We start from the raw sequence: 23,849 nt of genomic DNA, 5'->3' as shown, positions 1-23,849 counted from the left end.
CCTACAATTGGCGGTTGGCTACAGATGGCAACAGTCGCACATATCTGTCAATTCCTGTTTGCTGTTGCTGTTACCGATTTACCGTTAATGTAAAAGTAACCGTAAAGACATTTAGGTAGGGAAGGGAGAGAACGTAATTTTGCCTTTTTGATAGATGATTTAGGACGCAAGGGCAGTTCGCGTCCTTCAAATCAACGCGTTCTTCTGAAAACAACTTATAAAAAAACGCTGTTTTGTTCTAATTTTTCGGTAAGTTCAGCACCGGAACCACCTGTATCGATTAGGGAAAGCCGGCTTGCTTTATCGGTTCAAAGAAAACAAAAGGAAGGTTAGGAGGCTACGTTCATTTTGTTTTTTCCTTAGGCTTGCTAGACAATAGAATGTCGACGTCCATTAAAAGAAAGAAGGCGCCCCCGAAGAAGCTGAATGCGAAAAGGGCTAAACGCAAAGATGAGACTGATGAGTCAGATTTAAGTGATAGTAGAGATGGGGATGCTCCCCAACCTGATGAAGTGCTTATTGTTGGTAAGTTGCCTTGTTTCCCCTTCTCTAATGATTCTTGATTTAGGGAAACAGTTTAACAATGAAATAAGGAATCAAGTTGATGGTCAATTGTTTTATGTGCAGCTGTCTGTTGCTTATGATTTGATATAAATTGATGCTAAAGCCTAAGGCCTTCAAAGTCAATTATTGTATGTTTATTACCATCATGCACCCTCTCATTACAACTTATTAATAAGTTTGGCTTGCTGTCGAAAGCAAATGTTTTCTTTTGTGTGAATAAAGATAATTGTTTCACCAAATCTGTTTTATAGCGTTGAAGATTTCAGAATTGGTGTGTCAAATTTCAAGCTAATTGCCAGTTTTAGTAATTACTGCCTGTAAACAAATTTAAAGTTAATTTAAAATGTCAAAGTATTAAATATTTATAAATATATAGCAAGCAAGGTAGGTTATAGTTGTTTGAAGTTTACCACAAAGAAGCTACCTACTTCAAAGAACTAATTCAATACATTATTGTTACCCTGTCGGACAAAAAATATTTGTTATTTAATAGCTATATTTACCTGCATAATGTTGCTATACACAAATTTAGCTTTAGTAAGTTTCTTGAATTTTTGAACAAAAAGAAAAAAAAGTTGTTATGTATTTCTTCACAACTCTTCTCAAAGCAGATAAACTTGAAAAAAGTAGACAAATTCAAAACATAAAAAGGAAGAGAATCAAAGCATAGATTAGATTATCATTTTTTGCTTAAATATAAAGAGCCTCATTAACAGATACCTGGAGTTGGAAATTCTGGCATCTATGCTACTTGGACAAAACATTCACATATTATGCTATAGGCTTTAAGGAGAGGACATTAAAAAATGTGTAGTTAAATAATTTTAATCTAAGTAGGCATTCTGCAAAAATAGAAGGTAGGGGTGAAACAACAGTGATTTTTATTAAATGTGGCATAGATCCTAAATATTTTAAAACCAAAGTAGGAGTGGTTCAAAGTCTTTGTGGGTTTTATATCTCAGTTTCTAATAAGTAATAGAAAGTCCTTAATCGCCAGAATTTATGGAGCATCCTGTAGCCACTGGTGGTTCCAATATTTAGATATCACTCGGTTGAGGCTGATGGCAATGTCACACAATCAGATAAAATATGTGGTAATCGCAAAGATGATCTGTTATAATGTGAAGTGTACACTACTGAGATTTCAGGCTTTTATAGCTAAATAATTACATTTAGATTTCTTAAGGGAACATTAAAGATTGGCAGAGGCTTAGGCGACAGTCTACGCGGCAAAGAATCTAAATGACAAATACACTGTATATCAAAACATTTTCCTGTAACACTACGAATTCTTGTTTGCTTTTTTTTGTTTATTCGTTTACATCAAAAATTTGCGAGACGTCTGTGTGTTGGTTAAATAGAAAAATTAAACAGTAATTTGTGCATATTAACTAGGTATATATATATTGCTATACGCAAACAACCTTCCAAATTGCAATATAAGTATCACAAAGTAAATAGACAACTTTACAGAAAATATAGAAGATGTTTCTGAAATGACTATACAACGGTTGATCAAAAATTCCGGAAGTAAAAATAAGGCGTTCTAGGCAAACTTAGCTATGTCCAATGTGGCTTCGTTTTGCTGCTACAGAACGCCAAAGTTTTCAAATTAATATCGTTTTTTTCTAAATAATTGTTAAATGTTTTTATGAATTTTAACTATTTTTTTAACTAAAAGTTATTACATAAACTAATGCGTTTTGATGTAAGCCGAATTTTTTTTAATGCATGTAAATATAAAAATGGCGCGTGGTTCGTAAATAAAAGTTTTTATTTTTCTTACTTCCTATACGAATAACATAAAGTTTTTATCTGCCAACAGTTAGCTTTATTTTGAAACTTTATTACCTTTTGTAAAATTTTCGCTCAGCATACAGTTTCCATGCATAAAAATTATTTACTGATTTAATACTTTACAATTATTACATAATAATTTTTAAAAATTAAAAAACTTGATTCTAAATACCTACCAATGTAATTTAATCCTCTTTTTCTTTCTTTTAATGCTCTAATGTTCAAAATGCCGACCGTTCTCGTGAGTATGCAAATAAATTCATTTAAAAAAATTAATCTGTACTTTGCGCATTGTGTCGGTTTTATTTTTAAAATAATCTGGAGCATTGAAAATTCTTTGCAGTAACTCAGCTTTCGTAGCGGGGAAAGCATACACTTTTGATTTAAAAGCTACCCACAGGAAAACGTCTAGAGGCGCTACGTCAGGTAATCTTGGCTAAGATACGGGTGCGTGGTTACCTGTTCCAATACATCTGTTAGAGATGTAGTCATTTAAAATATATTAGTAAAATCTTAGTCATTTAATAATTTATGAACATTACAATAAAGTGGGGTGACGCCTTGCAGTGCATAAAAACCACATTTCGTTCCGAAGTTGTAATGGAAGATCATTCAATAAATTGCGAAAAGGGTTTTGAACGAAAAGTAAATAGTTCTCCCAATTTAACCAATTTGTCATCACAACTGTTCCAATAAATTCTCAAAATGATATTAATGTCATCTTGAAACGGAAGCGTATACAGTTGAAATGTGAAACATAAAAACATACAACATTAATTTTTTTTTAATCTTCGATTCTGTTAGAGTTTAGAGTTAATTTCCACTAGAAGCAGTGGCGTACACAGTTGAGACCGAACTGTAAAAAAAGTATCAATTCCTGAAAAATCTTCGAAACAACTCAAGTTGTGATATCATTCTTGGATCACATCCAAAGATAGTACTAAGTACCTTTCAGAAAAGCAAAAACTAAATAATTTTGTCTATCAACTAAAATTCTAATTACATCGTTTTTGACCAAAGCTTAATTGGAATCTACAAAAAACGACAATCAGAACTCACTCTCGATCACCAAAAGCATGAGCCAGAATTACGTCAGCAATGTCTCAACCGAAAAAAAAATTGAGGTTTTTTAAGATCAATACTAATTTAAAATTTCATACAGTGTTAAATACGTCGTGAATATAATTATTTTACGTACATACATATGTATGTAATAAAGATAAAGCCATTATCAATCTTAACATTTTGCTTGGGTCTATTAAAAATTTAATAACTTTTAGGGCTGAATAATGTGAACTTTATAAATTTCATTTTTCTTTGAACAATAGCCTAAACATCATGTCGCGATCCTACAGTGACATTTCTTTGTTCCTCAAATAATCCAGAATTCATGATTTTTATTAATCTTTATTAGACCTTTCTGGGAAACTAATTAAATTGTGTAAGTAAAAGAGATTTTGTAAAGCATTTTGCGTTGGATTATAGAGCGCAACGAGACAATAAATTTGAGACATTTTTCACGGCAATTACCCCCAATGATTCCCGAAATGTCCTGATTCAAAGTTTAAAAAATCGAAAAAAAAACTTCAGTTGTAAATTTGACGTAAATCCCATTATGAAAAAAAATATATATATGTGATTAAAATTTTTTTCTCTTTATTGTTTAATAGGATCGTTCGGAAACAAGATAAATAAAACACTTGATTTATTATAGTTTTTTTACTTTAATAAAACATCCTTTTTTATATATATATTTTGGTTATTATTTAGTAAGCTTTCCAAAGTTTCACAATAATTGTGATCTAATAAGAATAGCCATAAACATCATGTGGCGATCCTGCTGGGAAATCTTTTTCTTTATAAAATTGTCTGGAATTTGCAATTTTAATATTTCCACGCATTAAAAAAAAATTCGCTCACGCCAAAACACGCCAATTTATGTAGTACTTAGTACCAAAATTAGCAAAAGTCGACAAAAGCGATTTGCAATTATTTTGAAAAAATTATATTACTTTGAAAATTTTCGCGCTCTGTAGCGGCAAAAAGTAATCGTATTGAATATAGGTAAATTTGCTTAGATCGCCTAATTTTTTGGTCAAGCGTTGTGTAAGTATTTCGGGAATACTTTGTTTATACATGGTGTTTTTAAAAACTTCACCAAAATTGTTGGTACCAACAAAGGAGATTATAAGGGACATTGAGGTGAACAATGTTTGCATCGAAACTTCTAATTAAAAATGAGCAGTTTTGACTCCAGATGTATTTTTGTTCAAAAGACTTTGATTGTAAATTTAAATGGCTAGAATAAAAACAAAGAAAACAAACATCTTTTTATCACCTGGTATAATATGGGACAGTTACAGCCCTCACACCGCAAGGATCAAAGTTCATCGGAAACAATTTGCCAAACCAATCTCGTTTAGCTGGTAACATCTACCTAAATTTTCTGCAAGGTGTCCTTCGTAAGCTATTAGACAACACACACGTTCCTTCGAGCATACTAGATAAAATGTGGTTCTATCATAACTGCGCTCCTGCACATTTTACCCGAACTATGCAAGATCATCTAAACTAATACTTTTGTAGGGGTTCGATCGGAAGAAGTGGACCTTTCAGGTGGTCAGTGCGAAGTCTCGATTTAAGCCCGTTGGATTTTTCCTTTGGGGTTATATCAAGTTGTTGGTGTATAAACTTTTATACCTATCCAAGAGGAACTTTTGCGAAGAGTAATGACAGCATCTCTTTTTGTGCAGGAATATCCGCACATTTTACGAAGGATACAGATTTAATTATTCAAAGAACAAATTTATGTAACCAGGTTGGGTGACATAATTTTGAATCTTTATTATAATTTTTTTGCGCCTTCTTTAATAAAAATGAATTAAATATCGAAGTTTTTCGTATCAACGGGTTAATATGTTTTTCAACAAAAATGACTTTGGAGTCAAATTGACTTATTTTTGACTTGTGATTTCTATAAACAAAAATTGTCCCTCTCAAAGTCCTATATAACCTTTTTAAGTTTGGCTCAACCGTTTTGGAAAACCCTGTACAACTATAAGAAATGTAAACATTTTAACAAAATAAAAGGAGAAGCCACCCCGCAAAGAGTCAGGACAGTTTCAATGCATAACAACGGGTCCAATGGCTTGGTTATGCCAAGAGGATGACACACATTCCTATGATATTCTGGCACCGGTGAATGCTCATCAGAAGGTGTTAGAACCATTCGGACTAAGTACTGAATGAGAATAGTTAATGTTCAGGTATACATTCTGAGATATGTTGGGCGAGGTGGTCTACGATATTATTTCGCATAAGATAAATTGTGACATTTTTCCGAAGAATTCCCCAGAAAAACTAAACAGTTTAAATTAATGCACGTATATGAAAAGAGAGATAATCGCGACGCTCAGAACTAGAGACCAAATATCAATGCCTCACTTAAAAGTATTTGAGAATCCACCTAAGAATAATTTCATTAATAATTTGCAATAATATCTTGGATGATTTAGAAAGGTAAATTTCATTCGTCTCAATGTCAAGGTCATGGGGATGTTCTGGACGATATGAGCCCTTTGCCGAAAGAACTGCTTAATACCCTCCTTAAACCAGTGGGACAATTACTCATTTTCGGAGGCGTGAATTGGGATGCGGCCGGAAAACGAGACTTTAAGGGAATCAAAATGGTTCCCAACCTTTGGTCGCCCCACCGATTTGGTGATTGGAAGGTAAGTTTTCAAGTCTTTGGTTATTTTTACTTCAAGTTTAATTGCACCCAAATCCCTCAAGGGTAGGGGGCTAAAGGCCAAATGTTTGTTTTTCTATTTATATTCACTATTTAAGTTATAGAAATGGGTGTGTTGTTTTCATGATTCACTGGTTTGGTTTACTTGGTTGGAATCAGTGGTTGAAATTATTATGAGCGTTGAAATGACTTCTTGGAATAGTTTAGGAGGTAGTATAGCAGGAATTGTGTGGTCTAATCAAGTAGTTTGGTAGTTTGGTTCTATCTGTTAATAAACCTTATAGGTGTTGGCTCAATGTCGCCCTGGAGGTTTAAAAGCCGCTCCTTAATAGGTACGCTTAGCAGTAAGCGGCTGTACGTCTGCTCACAATGTCCTGGTAGATGGTGAAGGTAAGACCTATACCTTTGGTCGCAACCCTCAAGGGCAATTGGGACTGGACAACACCACGTCCGTATCCAAGCCAACCTTGGTCCCAGCACTGGAGAAAATGAACGTTATTAGTGCAGCTTGCGGAAGACATCACACGCTGTTTTTAACTGATACTGGTTAGTATAAATTTGACATTTGCCTCATAACAAAGATATAAATTAATTACGTGCATTAGGAACGGTGTACGCATGCGGAGATAACAAATCCGGCCAATGTGGGGTGGGAAATTTGCAGCCCCAAATCCTTACCCCCACGCGCATCAACTACCGTGGCCCCCCTATCGTGAAAATCGGGTGTGGAGCCGAATTTTCTGTCATTCTTGACGTCAAAGGGGGGCTCTACACGTTCGGCTTGCCGGAATACGGTCAGCTGGGCCACAACACTGACGGAAAGTACTTCAAGACGGCCACAAAGTTGTGCTTCAATTTCGAGACTAGTCCCAAGAGGGTCGTTTTGTACATCGAGAAAAGTAAGGACGGGCACGTGTCTCCTGTGGACGTGACGGAGATTGTGGATTTCGGTTGTGGCCCTAATCACACAGTGGCTATCGATAGTCGCAAGAGGGCGTTCTCTTGGGGATTTGGAGGGTTCGGGAGATTAGGACATGCGGAACAGAAGGATGAGATGGTGAGATCCGGATATACCAATTTCTAATTAATAAAAACAGTCTATTCAGATATTTTAAATAGCAAAATTTCGGACGCTTATATTCTAAATGAATCTAAAACTAACGAATCGAGGAGGTGTATAGTGGTCAAATAAAGGTATAATAATAAGCCAATAAAAAAAAACGAACAAAAAGAAATTAAAGGTTGATATCAAAATGTGTTTATAGACAAAGTAATTTTTGCTGATACCTCAAAATATACGGAGTGGCTCAAAATTAAGTCATGTCTTAAATTAATTAAGGCAAGTCTATTTTATAAATGAAATGGCCTATTTTTTAAAATATGTATAAAAAATTACATATTTTAATTAAGATTATTTGTAATGAAACTTGATTGGCCAGGATAGTTTTATTGGACTTGCCCAATAGTTATGAATGTACAGGGGCTATTCTAAATTGTAACTGTATTTCAGTAACGGTCGATACTATTTTTAATGTTTGTGAAAGGGATATTGATAGTGACAGAATAGGAATTTCACAGATGTAGGACGTGCTTAAAAAACCTACATTTACAGACACCTTAATTTCAATTATCTAAGAAGATATTGAATAGATGACGATTAAATTTTAACCTTACGATATAGAAGCAAATAAGTGATTACTTAATTCTATGTCATGAAATTCACAATTACACTCTGCTTGGGGGTTCCTTAGGATTTGGTGCTGAGCCCCGTTCTTTTCTTGTTTGTATAAAGGCATGTGGTTCGTTGAGCTCAGTCAGAATCTATGAATCCCATAATATGATCGTGATACCATTTACTAATACGCTAATATTTAAATAGAACAAACTATGAAGTACCCAATGGAATATTTCTACTTGATATCACAAAAATCATGATTCTCTATGGGCACATTCTAGCAGATTTGATAAATTTATCATTGTGGGATGGAATATTTTTCTCGAACTTTAAACTATTTAAAATTGCTTCCATATTAACCCTCTGGCGGGCGCGCCTTTTGGACTCTCAAGAACGGGCGTGCCGCGGCAATTACACCGCACTTTAAATTACGGTACTAAAATGATTGTGGCATCTTTTTGAAAGATTATTATGAAACAACATACAATTATTTAAGGTTTTATTAATACAATTATGTAATACAAAACATTGAAACGAATAACAAAATAAAAATATTAATTAATCAACAACTTCCATTAAGTCTATGCAATTTACACATGTTATAGTGACACTGCTATGCCTCTTGCACACATTTTTTCCACATTTTTGGCAAAGCGACTTTGTACGAATATTTTTATGCTTTCCACACATGTAGCAAATACCAGAGCGTACAACTTCAGTCGGTAAAACAGTTTTGTATTTTTCTAAAAAGTACTGTATGTCTTTCGGTAGGCTTGGAATCATGGCTCTTTCCTTTAGAAAATCCTCCATGAGATTGAATGCCAAATTTTTTAAAAATGTTCGTCTTCGGTCTCGATTCTTTTTATTACAAAATTTAAAAACAATCATCGAATTAATTCCAGCTATATCGAGATGTCTGTAAAATAAGGCAAGAGGCCATCTTCTGGTGATTCTAGATGTAGTATAAGCTGAACACATTTGATCCACCGTGTCAACGCCTCCTTTTGTTGCATTATAATCTAAATTCACCAACGACTTTTCTCCGATTAATTCCATGGTATGGTGCATTGTAGACAGAAATATTACTGCTTTGTTTCTTTTCGGAATTGTTGAGGCCAACATATAGTCATATTGAAATCCAAATATTGTGGATCTCACCTCACGATGTTTGCCAAATAGAAACTCGGGAGGGATTTCTTTCTTGTTCTTTTTAATTGTCCCAAGTAAGGTGAGATTTTTCTTCAAAAGATATTCCGCTAGCAGATAACTCGTGTAACAGTTGTCAGTAGTGATGTTTCTACAGGAATTTTCAATTGGAACTACTAATCGTTTGACTATATCATCAGGTTTGTTGGATTTAATATGTGGTCCTGGATGTTGTTTTCCGCAGTAAATTTCAAAATTATAAGTATAAAATGTTTTTGCGTCACATAAAGCGTACATTTTGAATCCATACTTTGCTGGTTTGTTCGGGATATATTGAACGAAACCGCATCTGCCTCTAAATGGGTGCAGCATCTCGTCAATTGTAACAAACTCACTGACATTGAAATTAGCAATGCAATTTTTGACAAACTTTTCATGAAAGTTGCGTATTGGCGCAAGTTTATCATTTTTTTTTCGCTCGTCACGAGTCAAAATGTTGTCCATTCGGAGAGCACGAAGCAAAAAGAGAAACCGCTTGTAGCTAAACAAGACACGTAAAAGAATTATCCCTGTCCCATCAGTGTTCCATAGTTCACAGCAATTTGTATGGTGTCCTTTTTTGATTCCTATTAGAAATAATGCACCTAACAGCGCTCTTAATTCTGTTTTACTAATATCTCTGCAATCTCTGTCCCTGCTATAACGAACGTCATTTCTCTTTTTCTGAATATATATGTTTGTATTTACTACTAATTCATCTATCATCTCATCGGTGAAAAACAAGTTGAATGCATCAATTTCCCATTTGATGTGACCGATAAAGCGTTTTGGGCCCGGAGCTGTTCTAATAATGTTTTTGGCACTTACTTTACCAGTTGACAATGGCTGATTCATCCACAATGTCTCTTCATCTTTCCCTATATAAAAGTGATATTCTTCGCTACTTGGAACATTTTTGTGAAATGAAGGAACCCCAGTTATATCGACAAGAGACTGCTCGGAATTGCTATCATGAATATCCTCTGAAATAATTTCATCCTCTGTTTCAGATTCACTGTGTTCAGTTACTGATTCATCTGGTAACTCTTCTACAACTTCTTGCATGGCAATTTCTAGCTCTTCAGGTGACAAAGCTTTGTGACTCCTAAATCCCATATTTTATATAAATATTATAAATATATCATGGCAAAACAGGTGGAACTCAACATATGTATTTATCAAATAAATTAATAAAAATCTGTACTATAAAATTAAATTCCGATTATAAGAAATTAAAACTTACATTATCGGGCGCAGTGCGGTATTTGCACAGCAACTTGATACACGTATACTTAATGCTTTCTAACTTCTAATACGGGACATCCCAAAAAACGTGCAGAACGAAATTAGTTGCTAAAATGCATGCCGGTGGAATACCTGGACGCTCGGGGATCTACCGACAATATTAACGATGTAATAAGTTTCGAATATCGATTTGCGGCACATTGCCGCGGGCGCGCCCGCCGGAGGGTTAAAGAACGCTAACTTTCTCTCAACTGACAGCTATGGACCTGTCGCCCAAAATTCGTGTTTGTTTACAATATTTGAATATTTATTTACATATGACATACATATTAGTGGATGATCGACATGTTTTCGTATTGGGGAAATCAGCAAATTATGCTATCTTGTCTTTCATGAAAGGATAACGAAGCGGCTTGAGGCGAATGTGAGTCTTGTTGAGGTCTTCTTTGACCTCATCAAGACTGTTAACTGTCAGTCCTGACTCTCTGTTTGAGATAATGTAGACTTATGGTGTTTAGTTTCTCTGAAGTGATTATCTTCTTTTATTATTATGTAACGACAAAGTGTTGAAACGCATTTTTTTTTTCGAATCCGGCTTATATAATATGTAACTGTAAAATATTGTTGTAATAATTATTCGAATTTTAATTTCAAAACGTTTAAAGAAACAACAATGGGGAAACGGAGTTAATCGTATAATTTGTCGTCTTTTGAATATCTGACTAAACGTATACAAGATATAGCTAAAAATTGTTCACAGACTTCTAGGATAAATTGGAATCAAGTCTTGTTCATTTTTTAGTATGTAATAGATTGTTTGTTGTTAAGATCGTAGGAAAACAAAATGAGATCTAACCCAAATGTATCTGTTACTCTATAGATTGTCAGTGTCATTTGGGAGTCATACTAATTATACCTTTAAGAATAGAATTTAGATTTCACTCCCAATTGAAACTAAATATCTTGCCAACTCTAAAAGTTGTAAAGATTGAGAACCATTTCCAAAATTTATTTTAATTTGTAGAAAAGGTTTCTAGTGTTTTTAAACACAACTGCTGTTATAGAATTCTATGAACAACCTTTTGCATAGCTCTGTATAGATAATGATAACAGCATCATTGTAATCAGATAATGGAATTCAAATACTTGCTTGCAGGTACCTCGGCTGATTAAATATTTTGATAGTCAATCTAGAGGGGTGCGTTCAGTGCATTGCGGGTCCACCTATACCCTCGCAATAACAGAACACAACGGGTTATTCCTCTTCGGTCAGACCAAGCGTACTGGTGACGTAAGTTATGCGACTACATGCATCTTTGATGGTTTCTAGTGTTTTTAAGTGTAGGATTTTTTAAGAAAACCTTTCCTAACCCCTATTTTTTTCAGGCTAACATGTACCCGAAACCCGTACAAGATTTGGCGGGCTGGAACATCAGCCACGTCGGCACCAGTTACACTTCAATAGTGATTGCGGCCGACGAAACTTGCATAGCGTGGGGAGCTTCTCCTACTTATGGTGAACTTGGTTTGGGAGATATGCAGAAGAGCAGCACCACTCCCAAAGAGGTAAAAAATGTTGCATAATCTAATATACATTGTTTTGTATTATTTTCTAACCAGGTCACCCGCATGCAAGGAGTTAAAGTAACCGGCCTGAGCATGGGTTATTGGCATACTTTGGTCATAGCCTCTGAGGACACACCCGAGCATAAAGCCAAAGTTGAGTCCATGAAAATTTACGAACCTTAAGTCTTTTTGTACGTTTCGCTATTTCATTTCGTTTCGAGATCGAATCAGTTCCATTAATATTCGAATATAGTAATAATCTTTATCAGAACCACTATTCTTTATGGAGATTATTATATATTTGGTTAATTATTGTGTGATCTCTGTCTCTGTTCAAGGCTCAAGGTTGTTGTTATATTTTTCTCAGAATAACAGCGTATGCCTGGACTTAACATCTATGATTAATAATCTGAGTTTGAATAATAATTCATTTATGTGAGAATGTATCATACATCATACATATGGATAATATTTAGGTATAACAATCCTCGACTATGTACTGCTCTGTAGGTTTAAGCGTTTAGATTTAGTCCGATCGGATTTTAACGGTTTACAGTATTTTCGTTTTTAACTTAAATGTATTTTTAGTTCGTAATTTATAACTGGTGTTTGTGCATTAAATGGCAGAAGCAGGACTTTCCACGCGTTTGTCTCCTTTCTACATAATGTAAGTACTGTTTTTTTGTTTTTTTCCAAGGAATTTTTGAGGTAAATAAATTAATAAACAATTTGTATGAAGTAAGTTAATAGTTTTAAATGTCAAATGCCTACTTAGGTAGTTTCATCGATTTCAAGATAGTTGCAGTATAACAGTCTCTTTGTGCACGTGATATTTTTTTACCGAATAAAATTCAATGTCGTTCTAAAATGAACAAATGAACTCCGTTCTCAAAGAGAATCCGAAAATTTTACTCTATGAAATATGAGATCAACAAAAATTCTATCTTCAAGGTAGTGCCACTTTTGGTTATACAGGCTGTTTATACTGGGTCTCAGATATTTGATGGCAAATTGTATTTTAGGTGAGGTTTTGTTATTTATCAGTATTTAGTGTGATAAAGAAACTTTAAATTACAAAATAAGTGTCGGAAAAATGATGTCTACGGTGAAAGGTAAAAGCGAATCAACTAACAAAAATATAACTAGCAATGATTAATAATACCTAATTCTATTCTTGAAAACTTGGAAGCCTCACTTTAAAGTTTCATTAATCTAAATGAGATCCAGCGAACATATGACACTACAATTCTAAGTGTTCACTCTTTTCTGACCAGTAGTCTATGGTAAACTCGATCAATCACCTTCGTGAGATCTTTATAGATCACTACCTGTGAGCTCCTTATAACACTTCATAATGTAGTCTTTAATTACTTCAAAATTCATCCTGGTCTTCATATTACGAAAGAATCCATGCTGACCGGGAAGTATACGTAATTAACAGTTTCACAAAGTTAGTGTAATTATTAATTCAAATGTCTGTGCCAAAATCGAAAACAATTAAAATCCTTCGTGACTTTTAATATTTTTTTAGATCCAAACTTGACAGTTACAACTAACCAAGAACGTTTCCAAACAGAAGGAAAATCGTTCTTCTTAAGTTGGAAAATGTGACACAAGTGAGCAGACATTGAGCCTCTAAGAAATGTCAAAGGCAATCGAACCAGGGCCAGAACTTAGGTTCTTTTAAACAGGAGTCAAGTGATATTTCCTGCCAACTTCAAGGGATAAAAACAGTATGCAGCGCAAGATCGGGTTCGATTCGCCCACAATTTTCTCTGGACAGTTAATGTTACAGTTCTCAAAATAGTGAAATCTTTATAATGCATAGTAAACCCGTCAACCTCAGAATTGAACCAATAATTAAAGAAAAATGTCGAATTAAGATTCTCTATGTACAAAATGTGGAAACTGTACAATATTTTCTATGTATTTTGCAATTGCCAGTAACATGGGTTCACTTAAATTTCTTCCTATGAGCTGAAGACTAATAGGAAGTCCCTCATTTGACAATTTTATAGGAACTGAGACTGCTGGAACTCCTATGAAAATAAATTTTTAAAAATCATATAGTTTCTACAACACAAACATAATTTTACCTGCCATATTTGCAGGCTGTGTGCAGTAATCCTGCAAAGCACACTGATCACGATTAGTTTTCAACACAAAATCTTTATAATAAGGTGCAGTAGTCAATGTAGTGGGAGTTAATAAAACCTGAACATTTTCCCAAGCTTTGTGGAAATCATCAGATATCAGTCTTCTGACTTTCAAGGCTTTGTTAAAATATTTTTCATAATTTCTAGGAAAGAAATTTTAGATCAAATTTTAAACTAAAAATTACTAAGTATTTTTTTCATTACAAACATATCCTTACCTGGCCAAAAGAAAATAATTTCCGGTAAGAATCCTATTACGTACCACCTCATTGAACCCTAAACTCCTGCTTTTAGCAAATAATTTCTCTGTTGATGTATTCTCATCAGCTCTAAGCCCAAATTCTATACCGTCATATCTGGCCATATTGCTGGCTACTTCACACTGATTCAGAATTGAATAGCATACAATACTGTGCTCTGTGTTAGGTAATGACACCTATTTGAAAATTTTCAATAGACAAAATTTCTCAAATTAGTGCACAAACCTGTTTGACTATGGCTCCATCCCCCTCTAATACATTTGCAATTTCATTCCAAGTCTGATGTACTTCAGAACTTAAGTGACCATTGAAATACTCAATAGGGATGCCAATTTTTAGATCTTTGATTGACATGTGGTTAGCTTCAGGAAGTCTGCAGTTTTAAAAATTACTTACACATAGCATAAATTGGACAAATAAGTACCTAATTTTTTTATAAGGCTTTGTAAGTGATGTGGGGTCCTTGTTATCAAACCCTGCCACTATATTTAATATACTAACACAATCATCAACAGTACGAGTTAAAATTCCAGGCACATCCATTGAATTTACAAGGGGTATTAGACCCCACCTTGACAAAAGTCCATAAGTTGGCTTAAGGCCTACTAATCCACAATATGAAGCAGGGTTTCTTGTGGATCCTCCTGTGTCTGACCCTATTGCTCTGCAATCATTAAGATCATCACAAATCACTTGAACTGAGATAATAACTACCCAAAGCATATTCCTGCAGCTACAGCCACAGCACTCCCCCCACTACTTCCACCCACAATACGAAAATTACCTTCACTATCACAGCCCCAAAGGTTCTTTGTGGGTCCAAATATTGAGTCCACAGTACCAGACCCCATAGCAAATTGGTCCAAATTAGTTTTTCCAATTAAAATTGCCCCTGCATTTTCAAGCCTCTCAACCACAGTAGCATTGTAATGTGGTTGAAAACTTTCCAACATCTTTGAAGCACATGTTGTTTTGCTGTGCATTGTGCAAAAGTTGTCTTTGATTGCAATGGGGACTCCATCCACTTTAGATAACGGTTCACCGTCACAGTAGCGTTTCAAAGACTGGTGGGCCTGGGACTTGGCTAAAGTTTCTGTTAATGTTATGAAGGCATTGTAATTTTGGAAGGTTTTAGCGCGGTTCAGAGCGGCATCTGTGAGTGTTGGAGATATTATTATATTGTTGGATAATAATTTGTAGACCTGATGGTAAAATTACTTAATATAGTAAAGAAAAAGAAACGGTTTCTGTTGTATATTGTTTAGAAATACATACGTTTTTAATACTGGTATTTAATACTTTTTCCATTGAAAACAATGCTAAAGAGCCCTATGTTGAGGGGTGTTCAATCCACTATTTTTCTATTAAATACAACAATTAATTCTTATGAGTGTGATAATTACTTTTATTCCTATTAACTTTTTTCATTTAATTTAATATAAAATTCAGTCATTCAAAAGTAAGGTTAAGTCTCAAAACGTTTATTTCCTTAATAGACAATGATCGTAGACACTCCGAACTTTCTATATCCACGAAGTTGACTTTGACAGTGTAAAAACCACGTCCAACGGACGCCTAGAAACTTCCTTCGATATAAATTAAAATACTTTCGTATTTCTCAAATATCATGAACAAACGTATTGATATCATAAAACTTCGATAGATACGCGTTCGAATCCCTGCATACTTTAGTAGAAACACACATTTCTCCGTGATTTATCACCGGCTTTTTTCCTCGTGTTTTTAGTTGTCAAATCAGCAACCAAAAATGGCGGACCCTAACTACAAGAGTCGTTTGCAAAATTTCAAGAACAAAGGCAAAGACCAAGATGTAAGTGTACCTTTTCCTCATCAAATGTCACAAGATAATGTACTTTATAATTTAAAATAATTCGTGAGGCATATGCCCGTATTTCAGGGCGTTGGTCTAAGGCTCACAAAGACCTTGTTAATTGCTTCAGGTTACTTAGGTCACATAATTTAAGTACATTGTTCTATAACTTAACCGAGGGTTTAATTTTATTCGTGATCGAGTTATTTTTTCTTAATTCAGTGCAGCATTTAATCATATCATAGTTATGCAGCTGTACACATTTCATTTAACAGTATTAAGTCCTCAATTCAGGGTCAAGGTTTATCAAAAGTTTTCTTCAATTTCCTATTTGATTTAAGTACCCTCAACCACTGAGGGATTATAATACAATGGTTGACATTAACTTCTGTTCAACCTATTTTTACAGCGTGCCTATATACTTAATTGAAATACAGAACATCAAAAATAATGGCTGATAAGGGTTACTTTGCCTTATTATATTAACCAATGATTCCACTACAAAGTTATAAAAAATACTAAAAAATCAGGATAAAAATATTCCATAGTCAGTTTGAACAGATTCAGATGATTTTGTATTTTTTGTAAATCTAATAATTAAGAAATGCTTTACTACTGCATACCAAATTATGTGCATTATTTTAATTGTTTTTACTATATAGATAAATGAGTAATTAATTGAAAATTGTAACTATTGTTTTTTTCCTCAAGTCAAGAGTCAAAATTTATACACTAAAGTTGTAACATTCTTTATTATGACTCAAATGTAAGGTTTAAATGACAAAACATTCAGCCCTAAGGATTTTAAGATGCGAGGGTTATAGGTACTTCACACTTGAAGGTGGTCAATTAAATTAGGCAAAAGTCGCTCATTTCACATTGGTATTTTTGCCAATCATTTTCCTAATATCCATGAAAAACAAATATTTTATTTTTCATTTTTTGTTTACAAATCAGAAGTATATTTAACTAAAATATACCAAAAGATATTTGCAGAATACTTTTTAACAGTCTAGTCATGTTTTTTATGGCACCAAATTTCCAGGATTGAAATTCAACTTTAGTTTTTTTTTATTACTGCTACATTTGATTGTTACATATTTAAGTAACTTCATTTGTCCTCAGTCCACTGATATGACATATGTCAAAATTCATTTTTTCTTAGTACAGTAGTCCAAATGCAGTTTGATTACAAATTTTCCTTTCTAAAAATAAAAACAAATAACTGCTTTTGCTAACCAGTAACAAAATGTTGCTGGCAAGTATAAAAACATTTCATAGTTTTGGATATTAAAAACATCGATGTAATAACCAAGGACTTGAGAATTTGGAACTGAAACAGGTTTTGATTTTGTTAGTCTATGGCAATCACTCTAAAAGATAAAATTTCTTGTTTTAACCAATATGAAGACATGCCATGTATAATTCGCGGTGAATTTAGAAAAAGTAAAATTTGCCAAAAATTAAAATTATACTTCTCATTCTGGAAATTTAATGTAATAGAAAAAAATCTTACATTATTAAAAAATACTCAAAAAGACCCTTTAGAAAGTTTTGGTTAAATCCATTAACAATGTGTTTTTTCTATCTTATAAGCAAAAAATGGAAAAAAAACTGTTTTTTTTTCTCATGAATATTAAGAAAAATATTGACAACACTAACAATTTGAAAACATAGTCTTATTAAGCTTAAATTATGTAACTTTGCCCAGATTCAATTGATTTTGTATCTCTTAAGATAACTGGAATTCCAATTGTGAGACTCATAAAGAGGGCACTCTGTATCGATTTCTTTAAAACTATTATATTTGATAAAGTTGATATAAACGTTCACAAATTAAGCATAAATTAAGTAAGGTCAAAAAGTCAATGCATCTTGAATCATAATGTCAAAGGTGATCTTTAATGTTGCCTTTGTTTCCTTGGCAACCATAAATAAAACAATACTGAAGATAATGATTGCATCAAGACGAACTTCTCATTGGTCCTCTAGGTAAATAATGAGCCATATATGTGTCATAGTAAGTAAGAAAATATACTTCACAGTCATTCAACATACCCAATACAGGTGTATTTTAAATCTAATAGTTGATTAAATATGCATAAATTGCATATTCACGTGTGATTTTAACGAATGTTAATAAAATACGTATCTACTATGACAATAAACTATTTAATTCTGTACGAAACTTAATTACCAATGGATGATAGTAAAAAATATTATATATATCTGTCAATTTGAAAAATGACTTAATTAGGCAGATTTTGAACAGATAAGATTTCTCTGCAGAACTTTTTACCCCAGCTTTTGGTTACTATTACTTATGTAACATGAAATATAAACATTTTGAGCAGATTCTACAGGATGATCATTAGAAAGGACCTCAAGTACATTTTGAAATATCAGACGCATCATCTATCTTAGACAAGTATTATCTTTAACAGTAAGATGTTCGACGATAACTAGCAAAATGGCTTAACGCCCTTCGTTTATGGTTCAGTTCACACGCGCGTACTGTGAGTTTTTTTTTTTTTTAATAATTACCTGAGTTTCCGCGAAGCGACATGGATGTTCTTACGTTCCTTCATAATAAATCGATAGTGCCTATTCACGGAGCTATGGGTTAGGTGGAAGTCATTCATAAATCCTGTATCTGAAACAAGTTAATTGTCAATTCTGCGTAAATAATTTCATTGTTAAATAAAATTTCACGTGTTGTAAAAAAGAGGCAGCTTAAATGTTGGCGAAAAAGTCAAGCGTAGTTTTGTTTTTTTTTTAGGAAAATAAATATTAATTAATACTAAACAAGCTTAAATCGTTATTTTAATAAATTAAGAATGTATTATATATATGTGGGGCAGTTTTTAATTGCCAAAAACTTGAGTGTCAAGTCAATCAGATTAACTATTATCATAGAAAGCATGCCAAATAACCAGGAAACAATACTAAAAAAAAATTATGTAGCAATTTTCTCTTAAAAATAGGATTATTTATTTCAAAACTTTATTACAAATTTTTTATCAAATGATTTATTTTAATATATATTATATTTAACGGACGGTACTACTTATAGAAAAACCGACATCTGATAACTTCAAAAGGTCCCATTTTTGTCCAAACATAGTCTTCAGCGAGTTAAATTAAATATTAACGTGGGGTAATATCTTTACACACACACGTGCGGTAAAAAGTGGTAAAAAATTGTCAAATAGGTACGAAAATTTTTGACACTGTCATAAGACACGTGCAACTTTGGTTTGAGTATAGTTCAAATTTTCATCTGTTACGTGTAGTAAAATATTCTTTTGAGTTCACAAACATGTGTGGCAAAGCCATTTTACCACAAGCGTGAAGCAAAAAAAAGGAATTAAGATTTACAATGAATTGTGTATAAAAAAAATATCTTAAATATTTCCTCGTTTTTGTACTATTTGAGTCTATATATTTTGATGCCAGATGTAAAATTCTAAAAGTCCTTCACATATGATAAGGTTATCTTAAAAAATTTTTAAAAGATGAATAATGTTTTCAACCCTATTCTTCCTTTATCTCTTCAAAGAATTTTATTATTATTTTGTTCCAATCTAGGAAATGCGTAGACGTCGCAACGAAGTCACCGTCGAATTGCGTAAAAACAAGCGCGAAGAGACTTTGCAAAAACGTCGTAACGTTCCAGTAGCGGACTCCACCGACGAGGATGAATTAGAGAAAAACCTGTCGAATACCAATTTGGAGCAATTGGTAGCCCAAGCGGCAGCTGTGGACAATCCAAATATGCAATTAATTGCAGTTCAGTCGGCCCGGAAGTTATTGTCTTCAGATAGAAATCCGCCCATAGACGCCCTGATCCTTAGCGGGGTTTTACCAATTTTAGTGCAGTGTTTGGAAAGACACGATAATCCACCTTTACAGTTTGAAGCCGCATGGGCATTGACAAATATCGCTTCCGGTAAAATTTAATAAATTGTAATTGATTTATGAATAACATTTTTCCGCTTACTAGGTACTTCCGCTCAAACCAACAAAGTAGTCTCTGCAGGAGCTGTCCCTCTGTTTCTAATGCTTTTGCACTCTCCTCATCAAAATGTCTGCGAACAGGCCGTATGGGCTTTAGGAAATATAATCGGCGACGGTCCAGTGCTGAGGGACTACGTTATTGAATTGGGCGTCGTTGAGCCACTATTATCGTTCATTAAACCGGATATTCCGATTTCGTTTTTGAGGAATGTCACGTGGGTTATCGTGAATTTATGTAGGAATAAGGATCCTCCTCCACCGATCCGCACAATAGAGGAGCTATTGCCCGCGCTGAGCGCTCTCATCCACCATACCGATATAAACGTAAATATTATATACTATTATGAAAAATATTTCTCATAAACAAGAAATATATGCACAGATCTTGGTTGACACAGTGTGGGCATTAAGTTACCTGACGGACGGGGGAAACGAACAAATCCAGATGGTAATAGATAGCGGAGTAGTGCCCAAATTAATCCCACTGCTGAGTCACAAAGAAGTGAAGGTCCAGACGGCCGCTTTGAGGGCCGTGGGCAATATTGTGACGGGAACAGATGAACAGACTCAAGTTGTACTAAACTGCGACGCTCTATCCCACTTTCCAGCTTTACTGGTTCATCCCAAAGATAAAATTTGCAAAGAAGCCGTGTGGTTCTTGTCGAATATTACGGCCGGTAATCAACGGCAAGTTCAGGCGGTTATTAATGCCGGTATTATTGCTATCATTCTAATGAAGGTCGAATTTAATAGCTATTTTGTTGTTAGGTTTGTTGCCGAAAATTATCCACAATTTGAGTAAAGGGGACTTTCAAACACAGAAAGAGGCTGCTTGGGCGATTGCTAACCTTACTATCGGTGGAAACAAAGAACAAGTGGCTAGGCTGATTCAAGATGGCGTTATTCCTCCATTCTGCGACTTACTAAATTGTAAAGATGCTACGGTCATTCAGGTAAGTTTCTGGGATGGGGTTAAGTACGAAGGTTTTGAGATATGAGTGGTGAATGTTTTATAATGAAGAATCTAAATGTTCGTTAAAATTCGATCATTGCTTTGCCCGAATATTTGGAATTTTAAAATTGACTACTAAAGATTTGGTCCACCCCAAAATATATTATATTTGGTGTTTCTGAAACACTTTTATAGTAACTCTTAGTATTTTGGCAGCTGTATATTTACAAGAGAGGCTTAATCGTTTGGGCATTCTCTATGCAATGTCTGCATTCGTCGTTGTCCGCCACAACGATCGCGTGCGATCAATGTGCGATGCATCCAATACTATGACAGTTCGTATTTGTTAACTGTCGAAGTTTAATAGATCTCTTGTCTTGTTCTAAAGGGACCCAAGAATATACGTCCATGAATGGTCAAAACCCGGACAGTCATTCCAGTAGTGTTCGGTCTTCTTTTGGCTCGGATAAATTAGAGGAAAATAAAAATAATTAAAGCGAAATTGAAAATATTTCACAATTGGCTTTCACTAATATTCCAATCAAAGTAACTGCGCATGCGTCTAACCGACGCCAGCAAATCGGCCATTTTTTAAATAGTAGATGATACGCAGTAGAAATACGCCGCTAAACTGTTTAATCCTTTTGAAAAATTTTTATAAGGAACTGAGATTCTTTTCTTTCAACCTATTCTGAAGAATTAACATTATCTGCAGATCGTCTAAGATATATGTGGCTAGCACAATAAGGCTTAAAATGTAAAACAACATTTACGCAAGATGCGTTTACTATCACCATTCTATGAAATGTCACCAATATTATTTTCCACTATTTTTTCATCATTGACAAAATTTTATATCTCCTTTTTAGGTAGTTCTGGATGGTATAAACAACATGCTGAAAATGGCCGGTACTCAGGTGGAGCAAATTTGTACGATGATCGAGGAATGTAGTGGTCTCGACAAAATCGAAGCCCTGCAGAACCATGATAACATCGAGATTTACAAACTCGCTTACGATATCATCGAGCAATATTTCAGTGGAGATGTAAGTGATCATGTTTGTTTGGTTAAACAAAAATAGATAAATTGGGGTGATTTAGGCTGAAGACGATCCCAACTTGGTCCCATCGGCGAGCGAAGGTGAATTCAATTTCGATCCCTCGACGAACGTCCCGAACGAAGGATTTAAGTTTTGATCGGTAGGCGCTTGAGCAATCGCAGCAAATTTCGCTTCCCCCTTATTAGGACCCACAAGTGTACGTTCATTTTAACAGATTTTTTAATACATACAGAGCACGTCAGAGTTGCCTCCTACCTCCGTCCAGGCCAGCTTCGTTAATTGCTTAAAGAGATAAGCATCTAGTGGAGGGTGTGGACAACTCTTTAGACTAACACTGTATTTTTCTTCTGTATATATCTAGGTATTTTAAACAGTGTCCCCAAGTGAAAGGTTTACGACGGATATTTATTTAATTTGACACATTTATTGAGGCTGTACCTACTCCTTGTATTTTATATTGTTAAGACTGCCGGTTAAGACAAAATGTGCTCGAAAATTGAATTAGGTAAATATCTGATGACGCACGCACGGAGGTTTACTATTTTTTTTGTATATAAGAGGCTTTCGGGCATGTTTAAAATGACCGTACAACCTCATAATTTATAACTAATGAAATCTGGGCGTGGCTACTTCGAAAATAAGTGCCGTGTCGAACATAATACACATTTCTTTTTAAGGAAAATTGAAATTGCGTAATTTGAGATTGGAGATATTTCCAATTTTTATTTGGTTAAAGTTTCAACCAGTGGCCATGTGCAGACATCTTTTTAGGATCTGTCAATATAATTTATAATGAGTATACAATTAGATTTATCTCATTTTTGTGAAATAACTGACATCTGTAATAAACAGAAAACGTTTCCCAAGCAATCAAAAAGGGTATCGCTGTTTACTAATTTCCACAAATATAAACATAGGTTTCTGCCTCATTACGTCCGTGAATGGAAGAATGACATTGTATAGGTAATTGTACTCCAAAGATTTGGATGGTGCGAACATTAAATGTTTTCGTTGTTACTGCTGAAAAGAGTAATTTATTGTCGGACTAACCTTCTTATAATTATTACATATTATATGACATTGTCGTTACCGAGATTTTTTAGGATACTATGATTTTTTTAACCTTTCATTTCGAATAGATAAGCTCGTCATTGGCGTGAACGGTGATTAATATCGGTTGGCTTCATCAAATACATTTATTTTGGAATTTATTGAGTATTTTTATTTAAGGAATTAACCTTTAATAAACATAACAATCAAGAAGAAATACTCTCTTTAAGTCCCCTTCCTGCATAGCTAATCGATCTTTTCGCATTTTGGACATTTTTAAGTTAATTGTAGTTTAATTTCTCGGGATATACGAGGAGTTTTACATCTTATCAACAAAGTTAACGATTCCAATTAGTGAATTAGATAATCACAACAAATTAAAACTGGTCAATTAAAATTAAATTAGACAACCTAACAGTTAAAAAATAGTAAATACTACGTAGCGTGTAACTGCAGTCACTGTTACTAACTCCGATACGGTAAAAGTTGCAAAGTTAAATGGGAGAACAAAGACAGTGTTAGCATTAAACTATTTTGCTTATTTGTTCCGATATCTTCATACTTTGGGAATAGCATTGTATTTTTTCCAGTATGTGTGGTTTAAAAATTGTAAATTAATAAATTCATAACTGATAATCATCAAAACGTATGAATTGTATTTCAACGTTTTATCAAAAGAAAATGAAAAAAATTTACAACATTTTTAGTAATCGACTTCAGCGAATGATTAAAACAAAATCAA

At 34.0% G+C, this 23,849-nt stretch overlaps 4 protein-coding genes and 1 pseudogene across 4 annotated transcripts in view; 3 read left to right on the top strand and 2 right to left on the bottom strand.

Moving 5' to 3' along the window:
• The window catches only part of LOC136350239 (serine/Arginine-related protein 53-like), a 90,932-nt gene that overhangs the window by 51,117 nt on the left and 15,966 nt on the right, over nucleotides 1-23,849 (top strand). The gene's annotated exons all lie outside the window — the stretch shown is intronic.
• Nucleotides 45-12,522, top strand: LOC136350218 (protein RCC2 homolog). The gene is made up of 8 exons (XM_066301736.1): nucleotides 45-249; nucleotides 364-525; nucleotides 5,908-6,092; nucleotides 6,442-6,655; nucleotides 6,715-7,166; nucleotides 11,371-11,505; nucleotides 11,601-11,780; nucleotides 11,835-12,522. The coding sequence occupies exons 2-8, from the start codon at nucleotides 381-383 to the stop codon at nucleotides 11,961-11,963; spliced, it is 1,440 nt and encodes a 479-aa protein (XP_066157833.1). The 5' UTR covers nucleotides 45-249; nucleotides 364-380; the 3' UTR covers nucleotides 11,964-12,522.
• Nucleotides 8,660-11,376, bottom strand: LOC136350223 (piggyBac transposable element-derived protein 4-like; annotated as a pseudogene).
• GatA (glutamyl-tRNA(Gln) amidotransferase subunit A, mitochondrial) lies at nucleotides 13,654-15,683 on the bottom strand. The gene is made up of 7 exons (XM_066301735.1): nucleotides 15,472-15,683; nucleotides 14,911-15,398; nucleotides 14,621-14,860; nucleotides 14,422-14,569; nucleotides 14,155-14,372; nucleotides 13,877-14,079; nucleotides 13,654-13,819 (listed from the first exon to the last, which is right to left on the bottom strand). Exons 1-7 carry the CDS (start codon nucleotides 15,502-15,504, stop codon nucleotides 13,659-13,661), a joined length of 1,491 nt encoding a protein of 496 aa, XP_066157832.1. The 5' UTR covers nucleotides 15,505-15,683; the 3' UTR covers nucleotides 13,654-13,658.
• Kap-alpha3 (karyopherin alpha3) lies at nucleotides 15,733-23,268 on the top strand. The gene is made up of 7 exons (XM_066301734.1): nucleotides 15,733-16,027; nucleotides 19,616-19,976; nucleotides 20,031-20,368; nucleotides 20,427-20,757; nucleotides 20,813-20,997; nucleotides 21,866-22,042; nucleotides 22,098-23,268. Exons 1-7 carry the CDS (start codon nucleotides 15,965-15,967, stop codon nucleotides 22,191-22,193), a joined length of 1,551 nt encoding a protein of 516 aa, XP_066157831.1. The 5' UTR covers nucleotides 15,733-15,964; the 3' UTR covers nucleotides 22,194-23,268.

This window comes from Euwallacea fornicatus, chromosome 2, assembly GCF_040115645.1.
Source record: "Euwallacea fornicatus isolate EFF26 chromosome 2, ASM4011564v1, whole genome shotgun sequence".
In the NCBI taxonomy this organism is placed as follows: domain Eukaryota; kingdom Metazoa; phylum Arthropoda; class Insecta; order Coleoptera; family Curculionidae; genus Euwallacea; species Euwallacea fornicatus.
Note: the sequence above shows the minus strand (reverse complement) of the source record. Positions and strands in the feature narration are given on the sequence as shown.

Coding starts and splice junctions, on each gene's coding strand:
- GatA (XM_066301735.1), bottom strand. CDS start 15,504: ATGGAAAAAGTATTAAATACCAGTATTAAAAAC. Junction 15,399..15,471: donor TAAATACCAGTATTAAAAAC/GTATGTATTTCT, acceptor TTTTACCATCAG/GTCTACAAATTATTATCCAA. Junction 14,373..14,421: donor ATGGAGCCATAGTCAAACAG/GTTTGTGCACTA, acceptor ATTTTCAAATAG/GTGTCATTACCTAACACAGA.
- LOC136350218 (XM_066301736.1), top strand. CDS start 381: ATGTCGACGTCCATTAAAAGAAAGAAGGCGCCCCCGAAGAAGCTGAAT. Junction 526..5,907: donor TGATGAAGTGCTTATTGTTG/GTAAGTTGCCTT, acceptor CTCAATGTCAAG/GTCATGGGGATGTTCTGGAC. Junction 6,656..6,714: donor GCTGTTTTTAACTGATACTG/GTTAGTATAAAT, acceptor TACGTGCATTAG/GAACGGTGTACGCATGCGGA.
- Kap-alpha3 (XM_066301734.1), top strand. CDS start 15,965: ATGGCGGACCCTAACTACAAGAGTCGTTTGCAAAATTTCAAGAACAAA. Junction 19,977..20,030: donor ATTGACAAATATCGCTTCCG/GTAAAATTTAAT, acceptor TCCGCTTACTAG/GTACTTCCGCTCAAACCAAC. Junction 22,043..22,097: donor AGCAATATTTCAGTGGAGAT/GTAAGTGATCAT, acceptor GGGGTGATTTAG/GCTGAAGACGATCCCAACTT.